Source organism: Motacilla alba, chromosome 14 (assembly GCF_015832195.1).
Source record: "Motacilla alba alba isolate MOTALB_02 chromosome 14, Motacilla_alba_V1.0_pri, whole genome shotgun sequence".
NCBI classification, from domain to species: domain Eukaryota; kingdom Metazoa; phylum Chordata; class Aves; order Passeriformes; family Motacillidae; genus Motacilla; species Motacilla alba.
The window spans coordinates 9,144,462-9,156,752 of record NC_052029.1 but is presented as its reverse complement, the minus strand read 5'-3'; the positions used below and the strand labels follow the sequence as shown (position 1 = coordinate 9,156,752).

At 41.3% G+C, this 12,291-nt stretch overlaps 1 protein-coding gene across 1 annotated transcript; it reads right to left on the bottom strand.

Moving 5' to 3' along the window:
- Window positions 1–362: 362 nt before the first annotated feature.
- On the bottom strand, window positions 363–11,837 carry LOC119707013 (cytochrome b-c1 complex subunit 2, mitochondrial). The gene is made up of 14 exons (XM_038151367.1): window positions 11,682–11,837; window positions 9,663–9,755; window positions 9,385–9,534; window positions 8,889–8,953; window positions 7,860–7,916; window positions 7,398–7,522; window positions 5,943–6,040; window positions 5,462–5,519; window positions 5,205–5,300; window positions 4,150–4,349; window positions 3,799–3,879; window positions 3,153–3,229; window positions 1,433–1,586; window positions 363–612 (listed from the first exon to the last, which is right to left on the bottom strand). Exons 1-14 carry the CDS (start codon window positions 11,715–11,717, stop codon window positions 529–531), a joined length of 1,374 nt encoding a protein of 457 aa, XP_038007295.1. The 5' UTR covers window positions 11,718–11,837; the 3' UTR covers window positions 363–528.
- Between the last annotated feature and the right edge of the window lie 454 nt (window positions 11,838–12,291).

Sequence of the window (12,291 nt, the reverse complement as noted above, 5' to 3'; positions counted from 1 at the left end):
TATGTATTAGCTATATATGGCTAATCCCTCAAAGACTTCTTCCAGTGCTACTTGTGGAGAAGTCACAGAGAAACAAAATCTCTGCTAGTCCCAGACAAGTAGGAACTGCAAGCTTTGTTTGAAGGCAAGTCTCTTTACTTAATTCATGTAAGGATGGTAGAGACAATCTATCAAGAACTTCTCCTGAATTTACAAGAATATATGGGTAACCAGTGGTAATTACTGCATTTGCCTTCATTGTGGTGATCATTTTTTACATATTTACTTTTTGTACATTGACCAAAACTCATCTTGGTTTTGCACTGTGTTTTTTATCAGCCTTTTATATACCATTTTCTGTGAAAAAAAACTTCTACACAAAATGTATGAACTCAGCACTTTATTTGATGAGTGCAAGCCCACAATTACTCCAGATTAACTTTCTGAAAGAACTGAATTCATAAATAACAAGTTAGCTGTAATTCAATTAGAACATAAGTGACTTAGAGCTCAGGTCCGTCTTGAATCAAATCCACCCCAGATTTGTTTTTACAACTCATCAAGAAAAGGAGTATTTCCCAAATCCCCAGAAGCTGCCATTGATTTCTTCCCACTGAGGAACTTCTTTGCAGCCTGAAAATAAATCAGGAAAGTGGATAAGAGGAAATATTCACCACAACAGAGTTGATGCTACTCATAGCATCAGCTTCAAGTTACGAAAACAAAGAACAAATCCTGGCACTACTATAATACACCACCATGTAAACAATCCTCCTTTTGCTGTATAAATCTAATTGCTTCTAATGCAGCTGCTCATTAATTTGTAATGTGAACAGAAATGGCGGATACAGTTAGATATAAAAGGCATGAACTCTAAAAATGGTTATTCCTAGAATAATTATTACACCATAAAATACAGTGTATCTCATTACTACTAAAGCTGTTGCTAGTTGCTGCAATACTGTGAAAAATTTTCTATCTCAGAATTTCTCATTTTTAGAAATTAGCTTCACATATAAGCAACACGATAATGTGCAGTAGCAACAAAGTTACATCAATTTATCACTGAAAGCTTAATTGTTTTATTAAACACACCCATTATTCTAGACTCAGGAATCCTAAAAACCTTGACACAGAATCACCTGTACTGGAACTAACATGAAGTTTTCCTTTACTATTAGTTGGCAGTTTTGGTAAATTTAAGTGAAGAAGATGAGAATTTTACATAATTCCCAGCTACACTAGTTTTACAGTGTATTAAAGACTCTTCTGTTAATAAAATAAGTGAAGACATCAAAAGATACCCAGCTGGGATTTGTAAATGAGCTGCCTTCTCTATTTTTAAAGACATAATATGTGTGTGTTTATAAACACAGAGAAATGAGCATCAGTTTTCCATAAAAAACCTGACACAGTGATTAAGGAACACCTGTGGATGCTGACACATACTTACATTCACAACATCAGCAGTGGCTACAGAGTCGATTTTTTGAGCAGCAGCAGATGGGGATGTGTGTGTGCCAGAAACCAGGGACTCAGAGCCAATTTCATTCAGCAACCCTTTTGAGGTCTCCACTGACATCAAATAGTTGGCTTTCAGCTGATTTCTGCCATCAAAGAAAGCATCAAGAATGAGCAAGCTTGTAAGCCCTGCTATTATCTTCCCTACCATCCCATAAATACAATGAGGTTTTGGTCCTTTTAAACTTCTCAAGATTGCATGTTGAAAGGTTTCCCTTTTCTAATAGGGAAGGATTCTGTGGTTAGGAAAGAGGCACCACACACAGTCCAAGCATGAAAATGACAGGTACTTGAACACCTCCTGTCTCCCCACACAGTCAGAAGATCTCTAGCTCAGGATTAGTTTCTGTCTGAGGTAACTAATGCAGTTAGACAAGCTATCATGTTTCTATCTAATTTTCTCATCAAGAACAGATGCATGCAGAGCAATTTTGTACTAAGTGACAAAGAAACAGTGAATATAAATGCTCAGGCTCCTCCTGTAACAGTTCCATGTTTTTTTAAAAGACTTTGTTCTTTGTGTTTCATGCAGAATCACTGCTACATATGAAAACCTTATTTTTGTAAGCCCAGTCCTTCTACTCTGAAGACAAAAAGATAGAAAATTATTTATTCCAATAGGTCATTATTAAATAGCTTGGTATTTCTGATTGAATTGCCAGACTCTGCAAATGGAACTGACTGGGTTTGGGTTTGTTGGTTTTTTGTTTGTTTGTTTTTTTTTTCCAATAAAGGAAAAAGAGTAATATAGGAAATGTATGAAGCCATTCCAGAAAGGAAACTCCAGAAAAAAAGAAAAAGAAAACTATCCACAGCAGCACTGCATGTAACTCCCTAATGCTAGGCAGCTTTGTTAAAAAAGAACAAAACAAAAAACCACAAAACCCACAACACACAAAACAAATAATGCCCAGTACAAGAAGCCCAGAATCCACCGTTTAGCTATTAGTGACTAAGGCAGAACCAATCATGCCTAGGCTATCATATTTTGGGTAACTATGTTTTACATGGAGTCTTGTCTTTTATACATGCAACAGACACTATTTTCATTTTGCTACTCGAGTCTGTACTGTATTGTTGTTTTGCACAACTGCAGCTTTAAAAGCTCAGTGCAGTTCAGCACTACTTGGAGACACCCTCCCCCAAATATTCCCGGGGGCATGTATTTCCAGCACTTGGTGTACCCTCACTAATTCACTGCTTTACACTTGCAGACCCTCATTACTCTTTTTCTTTGAAGATGGCACAGATTGCTTATTATAATTGTTTTGGGAATTGCTCAGTGTAACTGTACAGGGAATTACCTAAATAATGCAATTTAGGATTCTAATTCAAATACATCTTAATACTACAGAGTATGATTAAAATGACAGCATCTCCTGACACTTGCTAATTTCTTACATTGAAACAGTCTTCATAAAATATTAACACTTCTCTAACAAGTTTTTATTAGGAAATAACACTACTGGAGAATCAGTACAGCTTTCAAAAAAATATTGACAGGGGCTCAGTTTTAATGCAGGATTGTGAGTAGTTCCCCATGGAAATAATGACAGGGTAAGCTCTGCTGTACACAATAGTCTGCATGTTTCACAAGTACTCCATGTTAAGGAAATTCTCCTTACACACATGAGAATTCTTTACACACTTACTTTGCTGTTGTGACATCAGCATCGGTGACACCGCCCTGAGCAACCGCCTTTACCTGGTTCAAAGCAGCTTTAATGACCTGAGGAAAATTAAATCATTTAAGATTTCTTCCCACATCAAATTTCAACATGTTACTTCTATTATCTGGTATCTTGGAAACTTCAAGGGAAGAGTAACTGACAATGTAAGGACTGTCTGCCTGAACACAGTTCTGAGCAGTTTTATAACAAAACTAAAAACACTGTAATGTATGCCCAAAATGCACAAAAACCAGTGTGAATTTTAACTGCACCACAGCATTAATTTATATGGTCTCACCATTTTTCATGTAAGGGCTCAGTTCTGCCAGCTTCAAGAGACAGCATGTTCTTCATTGTATACTTTGGCTTACAAATGTATATCAGCAATTACAGTCAGCAATTCAAGGCATTTTATTAACTTAAATTCATGTTGTGTATCTGTCCTTCCCACAAAGCAAGTCTCATTCTCAGCTTATAGAGCTAAGTCATAACTGAATATGCAGCATTCTTATACAGGAAATCATATGAATTTCCTTTTTATTTTTTAGATGAATCAGTCACTATCTCAAATCAAAACACTACTTTGAAGGTTACGTTGTTAATGTTTAAATTATAACCAGCAACTCACCTCCCTAGCATTTGGAGCCTGGGATATGGTATAAATCCCAAAGAGCCCAGAATCAGAGTAATTAACATTAAATGCAGAAACCTGCAAAACAAACATTATCATTAACTGTTTTAAGTATCAGAGTAATTCAGCATCAAGCATTGGAAAATAATTACTATTAGGTTCTACAATACTGTAATTTAAGAAGCTAAACTCCATCTGTGCTGAGGAAAGATCACACTGAAAGCCCCTCCCTGATACACTGTAATGTGTGCAAGAAAAACCAATTAAGATTCCAGCTGAAGGTAGTTACCTCTCAAAGATAATACACATTTTACTAAAAGTCAGAATACAGTAATCCTTTGAACTTACATCAAATGGCTGGCTGGTGGCTTTAGCAACACCCTGGGCCAGTTTGCTGGTAACACTGCTTCCCCTCTTGACAAGGGGCCCAGCACCTAAAACATACTGAAGGACACTGAAGGCATTTGCTTCTGGGCTCCCCACAATAGCTCCTTCTGCTACAATAGCAGCATGGACTAGGCTGTCCCCAGTCTGTTTCCTGATTTCTCCTAGAAATACAACAGAAAAAAGGTAATACAGTGTTCAATTAGAAACTACTGTGCATTCACAGGCATGGAAAAGAAACATTTCCCTTTACCAAGAGAAGAGCAAGGCCTGAAGTTACTCCATGTCCCCTCAGGAAGAGAGCATGAGGCTGAAGGTAATTTAAAAAGTCTTTAACCCTCAAAATTTTTCTTGCTAGCACAAACCCCAGTACCTTACTATGCCTTATTTGAACCTGACTCTAAACCATAAAGAGTGTGGGATGACAAAACTCAAAGAGTCTCCACATAACAAATACCCAAAAAACAGTGTATCTTTTGTTTGTAATAATATTTACGCTGGCTTATAGAAACTGAAGTTATTCCAGTCAAATATTAAATGCTGGAAACTTTCTTTTTCCCCTTCATGTCATTACAGAGACATCTGTACTCCAACTAAACAAGAGCTGTTGGTAATGGTCCAAGATGCTGCTCTGAAAGAGCTAAGCATTGCTTTGACTTACAACATTTCACACATCTTCCCTGAACAGAAATCCTACCTCCACTTCCTGACAGCCCTTAACCTACTCTTACAGGAATCTTACCAAGACTGCCACGAGAAACCATTTGGCAGCTTATTTTTCACTTTATAGAAAAAATGATGTCCCAGGTAAAACTTTGTTGAAGAGCTGGGTTCAGTAGTATCCCAGAACCTTCCATGGTGGAATCTTCTGCTTGTTTAAATGGGATATGCATCTGAACTGTCACTTCCAATGCCCAGCATTCAGTGCAACTAGATAGTTTTCAGTTGTAACTTTGAATATCACTACATTAATGAACAGAAAATCTGTCACTCAGAATAGATACAAGAAACATCCTTACCCCCTTTATAAACAGCCTTTGCACCAGGAGTACCAGATCCACTTCGGATATTTAGGAATTGCTCCGCAACTTGCTTTAAGGTAGAATGCTTTATACCTGCAATACAGCAGTTACTCCAAGTAATGCAACGACACTGAAAAGCTACAGCAGTTAAATAAAAGTGATGCCTATGGTAACAGTTTACTTCTACAGAGAACTCCAATTTCTCCGGCAGTTTTCCCATAGGGCCTGCAGTGTTCATTCAGGAACATACTTACCTATTCCTACGAGAGCCATTCTTGAACTTGTGAAATTGTTCTGTACAAAATGGTGAAGCTGCAAGAGTAAATTCATATTTTAGGGTATTTTGTTTAAAGAACAAAAATCACGTGTGTTTCTGACATAGCCCCTTATACTTAGAGCAAATTCCAAAGCTTCCAAAAGGAACTGTCTATAGAATGTAATTTTTGGCATTTCCCAGTGACAACTACACAACCCTTTTATACAAGAACACCTGCATTTCATTGACAACCTTACTGTCAACAGAAAGCCACTGACATTAACTGTCTTTGTAAATGCAAATATCAGTTCTGTACCCAGTATTCAAAGTTGCATGGAAATAAATTATTTCAACACCAGATTAATAAGGTAGTAAATACTGACTGTATATATACTAAATTAATTTTCTCTCACGAGTGTCACCACCTATCCCTGACAGAAAACTGAAACAGATATAAAGCACAATACAAAGAACCCTACCTGCTCAGAAGTAATTTTTCCAACTCTGTAGTCTGGACAATACAAGGGGTTTGCCAGAGCATTTTTATAAGCTGCAGCATGCAAGTTTTCCAGCACTCCTGAGAGGAACAAAGTTTCAGATAATTAACACAAGACCCACATGCAACTAAGGTTATGAATGAAACTAAATGAAGGAGCTGTGGTCCACTTTAGGGACCATACAATTTGCAAGAGCAGGTCTGGAGTAATCCAATTCATAGGGAAGTTTCCAAATCCTTGGGCCGGAGCAATCTGGCCTGAGGCCTTCTGTTCTTTAACTTATTAAACAGTAACCAAAACAAACTTATATATACATAATAACTTATATATACTCAACAACACTTTTTGGCTTCAGCAGCGAGCTATAAATGCAATCAATGTTTAGAAGAAAGAAAGCAGCATCCTATTAATTATCATCTTCACTGTAGGCATCCCTTGCTCGTGAGAAAAACCAGGCTCTCTAGAATACTATTTGTAGCTTTGTGAGGTGTCTCATCTATCTCCCTGCTCAGATGAAGGATGCTAGTGTCTTCAATTCCCTTCTCATTAGTTTTTTTTTGCATTCCAATAGCCTTCTAGTAATTCCTGTTTTGATATTCTCCTTGTATTTTCTCACACTTTTTCCTCAAGAGAAAGATTCCTTTCTTTATAGTTCTGTTTCTGAACACAGCTAACTGAAATTATTACATTACTATGAAAACCAACCTGCAGTTGATATATTAAGTTTAAAAAAACCACAAACCTAATTTAATAAAATAGCAGCACTTCAGTATGAGCCAGAGATTTTCAAACACTACACTGTCACCTCCAATGGGTTCCAAAGGTAAACATGCCTCAGAGTGGTACATATTGAGTAGAACTACCAGGGTGATCTTGGATGGTAAGAGTTAATAACACAAGATATACTGGAATAGGTTTGATCTGACTGAGGCTTTGTGTTGTGTTTCCTCTGTTTTCCCTTAAACACAGAAATCTAAATTTACAATCCTAAAGCTGGAACCCATTTTCAGTGTGATGAAAATACATATTGTTTTTATACCAAAATAACCATACAAATTCAAGAAGTCTGTAGGATACTATTTTCACACCTATGAGTAATACCTAAATATGGTTTTCAGGACACAAGCTTCTGCAAATACATTGTCAACAACACTTATGACTTGCACATTCTTTGGTTGTACTCGAAAAGAATTAAAAATGTAAAATGGAAGCTGTCAAGGAGAATGATGTAAGATGTCTTCAGCATGTTACTTGCTAAATGCTACCACAGGCTGGAAAAATCTGTGTATTAAGAAAAGTTCCATAACTCCAGAAAGACCATACCTATAAATAAGCTGAAAAATTCAATGTTCATGTGACAGAGCAAAGTGGAAACTCTTTTTTCATTTTGAAGGAACTCCTGCAGAGCCAATATAGTGGATCAAAAAATACACTTACCAACTTGAGGATTCTGACGTGCAATTGTTTTATCAACTTTTAATTGTGGCTGAAGAGCAGCTACTTCCCATGGTCTGAACTCTGGTGCTGTGGTAACATTCAGGAGATATTCCATTACAGTATCACTAAATAAAGTAAGTTACAAAGGCATTAAACACAAGTAACATGTGCTTCTGCAGTTGAAGGCAATTCAAATTAATCTGTAAGTAACATGTCAACAACAAAACACATCACTCAAGCCAGAGCAATTATCAGCACCGCTCTACAAGTAGGATAATTCAATTCTGTAGCATCTGTATGCTCAGTAACATGACACAGAAGCTGAATATTAATATAGTAATTTACTGATTTATTACAAAAGCATGAGAACAGATATTCCTCCCACCCTGTAAAATGACAGTTCACTACCAAAGAGCGTTAAAGAAGGCAATAATTCCCTTTATAGCCCATCCAGATACCTACACATAGTCTCGCAGACACTGAACAGAGTAAGCCATTTGCTCTCTTGTTGCGTGCACACTACATGAGAAAAAAAACCAAAATCCATTTCAGCAAAGAACACAGAAGTGAATTTTCACACATACTCCCCGTTGATCAAATTAATCAAGATACAGACTGGAGTAACTACTTAACCTTAAATCTATCTGGGATCACTGTTTAAACACATACAGAGCAGAAACAGACTTAATTGAAACTCACATCTTCAGTATTCAAGTATTCAATATTAATAATATTCAAGGAATAACAAGTATCTTGTGACCATCAAAACTTAAGATACCACAATAATTCAAGGTAAAATGGCAAATAAGGTTGAATATCAAAACATGAAAAAAAAAGTGCATAAGTATTAAACAAAGCAATTTAAAAATTTCTCTGTTTGGGCAGAAAACAGAGTTGATCCTGTCCTCTTCCTTCAACATATTTGTTACTGACAGAACCAGAAAAAGGGTAGAGTCATAAAACACTATTTTTAACCAAATTCTAGATAAGAAGATCTTTCTGGATGATTTCAAGATACACTGAAAGAAAGCAGGTACAGTGAGACCTCTCTTTCATTCCTCTTAGTCTTGTTTTCTAGGCCTAAAACCCTCAAGTCACAAAAGCTATCTACTGTCTGTACTGCTCCCAAGGTTGCAATCTATTCACAAATGATGGAGGAAGAAAAAGCAATCTACTGACTTTAGAAAAGTTATTCTCAAAGTCTGCAAAGGCAGAAAGAAAATAAGGCTCCTAGACAAATTATATTTCTTCCATGTCCATAATATTTATATTCTGTTTATTGAAAGGTGTTTCTAAGATACAAATCATGAGCTCACCCTTGAAGCTTAACAGAACAAAAAGTACAAGATCTTCCTTGACAACATTCACTATTAAAGCACCACGCTGAGTTATCCACCTCCACATTTTGTGCTTATTGTCTTATGTTTCCTTCAGTCCTAGAGCTCCTTTGCATCTCAGCAACACGGATTATCTTTCTATGTGGGTACAAACCTCAGGCTGCCCCCAACAGCTTCAATGCCGCGAGTGATCCGGAAGGAGGAAGCTCCTTTAGTAGTCTATTAAACAAACAAAAAAAGGGCAACTTACAATTCTAGCTATTTAAAACACAGATATTGAGTTGATAGCAGCAGTAAGAAAAACTACTCAGAAATATTCCACACATGCACAAAACTGAGTTTGTATCAACCACCTGAAGTAATTTTTCCTGCAGCTTAAACAGAATTAGTTATGTGTATATTTGAATACAGATATACTATATATATATAGTTTAAGGCACCAGAGGAAAGGCTAATTAACGAGTTTTACTTCCCATCTTTCAGGACACAGTATCATTTCCCCTGCACTGAACCACATAACCAAGTACCACTGTTCTCCACTTCATAAGATCTCTTACATTAAATTTTACCCTATCATTTATTTTTGCAATAATAAACTTTTGACCATTTCACCTACTGTCAACATAATAACAGAGGCAATAAACACCTACCAAATTAGATGCAAGACGAAGCAGGTGAGTAGTTCCCAGGTTACTGCTGGTTTCATATCTGCTGCCTGCTTTAATAAACACACCAATTCTTGATGCTGGAGAAAAGTTTTCCAGAGATGCAATAACTAAGCCATTTGGCAGTTTTGTGATCTGTATTAAAAAGAAAAAAACCTTTGTTTTCATTCAGTGGAAGTACTACCACAGCTCTGCTTTGACTGAGTTTTAAAAAATAAATTTAAAAGAGAGGGGGAAAAAACTAACCTGTATTTTATACTGACCTCAAGATCCTGAGATGCTGGAGATAATTTCACTTTTGCTGCAGTTGCTGAGGATGAAACTTTCGGAGCTACTTTAAGTGAGTAAAATCTCTTCTAGAGGAGAAAGCATAAGAGAATGGATTTCCTTAATTAGTTCATCACGTTTCCTTACACACTGAAAAATAATCTGACTTCAAAGTAGAAATACAATGAAGGACTTCGAACACTGGAGTAAAAACAGTGACTGCCTTGTAATTCCTCTCATTATTTTTTACATCAGTCAGAACATGTGCTATGACTTAGACAAGTTCTCTGCAATTTCAAGAAACAGCACTGTAAGGAATCATTCCTCCCCTCCTCTCTTTGCAGCTGTGCAGTGGGTATTCCTCTCCATCCCATAGTCTGTGGGACACCTGCAGAGCAAGGCACTGAACCACGAGCCACAACAATCCACATATGCAGCACAACACCTTGGAGGTAACTTTAAATTCCTCAAGAGCAGGCAGTGCAGCTCCTGAAGAGCCACCTCAGAGTCCCCTGTCTGCTGACTGCTGCATACAGAGGACATGTAGGCAAGTCCCCAGACTGCAGTTTGAACCTGTTAGAATAGGTCCAGAGGAGGCCATGAAGATGATCAAAGGACTGGAGCACCTCTGCTACACAGACGGCCTGAGAGAGCTGGGGAGTCCAGCCCGGAGAAGGTTCCAGGGAGACCTCACTCCAGCCTTGCAGTACCTTAAAGGGCTCTTAAAAGAGATAAAGAGGGGCTTTTTACACTGGCACATAGTGACAGGACAAGGGGAAATAATTTTAAACTGTCAGAGATTTGCATTAGACTTTAGGAAGAAATTCTTCCCTGTGAGGTGGTGAGGCACTAGAACATGTTGTCCAGAGAATTTCTGGATGCCTCATCCCTTGAAGTCTTCAAGGCCAGGTTGGATAGGCCCAGGAACAACCTGGTCTAGTGTAAGATGTCCCTACCCATGGCAGGGGGCTGGAATGACATGATCTCTAATGTCCCTTCCAACTCACACCATTCCACGATTCTGGGATTTTAATAACCAGAAGAAGTCCTTCACATGAAAGAGGTGAATACCACAAGAGCCCTGCCTTCAGCAGATGGCAACAGCAATGACAGGACTATTGATTACAAATCTGAAATGCTATTTCCACTAACTTTAGAAGTTGCTTATACTAGTAAATTTACATATTATTCTTGTTTTCACATTAAAAGACAACTTAATTCCCATGCATCTCAAGGTGAAAACCAAGTGACAGCAACACCACTGCACTCGGCTGTACAGATTCCAGTGATGTAATTCCCATTGCTTTACCAGAGACTGTTCATTGTATGAATCTAGGAAAAACTCCTTTCCTCCCGCACCAAGGCTTTAGTAAGACGCCCAGTTTTAAACACTAAAGTCTACTTATTTATGAACCAATACTGCATATCTAAAATTGACTCACACGCTGTCACTCAGAGGTCATTCTCCATCCCACTGGAGCGCATTTCCAGCGGACACCCAGCACAGGTTCTACCCCGCTGTCCGCCGGCTCCGCGAGAGCCTTTGGGCAGGACAAGCCCTCTGCCCCCCGCCCGCCTTCAGGACACGCCAAGCGCCAATGCCAAGGGCACCACCTTTGTCTCAGGCAGCTGAAGCTTCTCCCGCGCGGCGGGACCCCCTCACCTCCCTTCTCCCCGTGCCCCGTGGGCCGCTGCGGGGCGGCTCCGGCAAACCCCGGGGCGCCGCTCGCCGCTCCGGGCCCGGCCCGCGGCCTGTCTGACCTTCAGCCCCCGTCCCGTCCCGCCCCGCCGCCCGCCCGCCGGCCGGCCCGGCCGCGGCCCCGGCGCCCACGCCGACCCCGCGGGCAGCCCGGCGGCCCCGCTGCCACGACCGCCGCCCGCCGCCCCCCCGCCCGGCTCACCGCCCCGGGCCGGCCGGGGTCAGGCTCGCCCGCGGCCCCCGGGCCCAGACAGCGGCTGTCACCGCCAGCTGCGCCGCCCCCGCATCGCGCACGACGCGCCCGGTTCCCGCTCACCGAGAGAGAGCGCGCGGCCACCGGGAACCCCTTCATCGTCCCGCGCCCCTCGGCTCGGCCCCGGCCAGGACAAGATGGCTGTCCCGGAGGAAGACCCCGCCTTCCCGGCACGCCCCGCGCCGCGCTGACCTTCCAGCGAGCGCACCCCGAACTCGACTGCTCCGGCGGGCGGCGCGCCGGGCGGCAACAGCGCCACCGCGCGGGCACCGGGGGCTGCGCACCTGCGCGGGGTGTCGCCCCCGTCCCGGGCACTGTGGGCCGTGACACCCTGCGGCGCGCGGGCTCCCGGCGCCGACGGTCCCTCGGGAATGTGCCCCGGGAATGTGTCCCGGGAATGTCCCTCCGGAATGGCCTTCGGGGCCATGCCTCGGGGCGCGGAGTGCCGCTGGCGGCTGTCCTTCGGGCTGTCCCTCAGGACGCGGGATCCCAGGGTGGCTGTGCCCAATCTATGTCACGGCCATTCCGTGGAGTTCGCAGCCGCCTTCCCCCCGAGCGCTGCCTGGGTGACGCGGGACAGCGGCGGTACCCGCGGGTACGGCAATGCCCGCGACACCGGAGCCGCCCTCGAGCACGACTTTAGCGCGAACATCGCGGTGTCCGCCGCGCCCGC

What these genes read in the sequence shown, in the direction of transcription:
- LOC119707013 (XM_038151367.1), bottom strand. Translation starts at nt 11,717, where the DNA reads ATGAAGGGGTTCCCGGTGGCCGCGCGCTCTCTCTCG. An exon ending in AAAGGCTGTTTATAAAGGGG is followed by an intron (nt 4,350 to 5,204) that starts GTAAGGATGTTT and finishes TTGTATTTCTAG; the next exon opens with GAGAAATCAGGAAACAGACT. An exon ending in CCACTGCTGATGTTGTGAAT is followed by an intron (nt 613 to 1,432) that starts GTAAGTATGTGT and finishes ATTTATTTTCAG; the next exon opens with GCTGCAAAGAAGTTCCTCAG.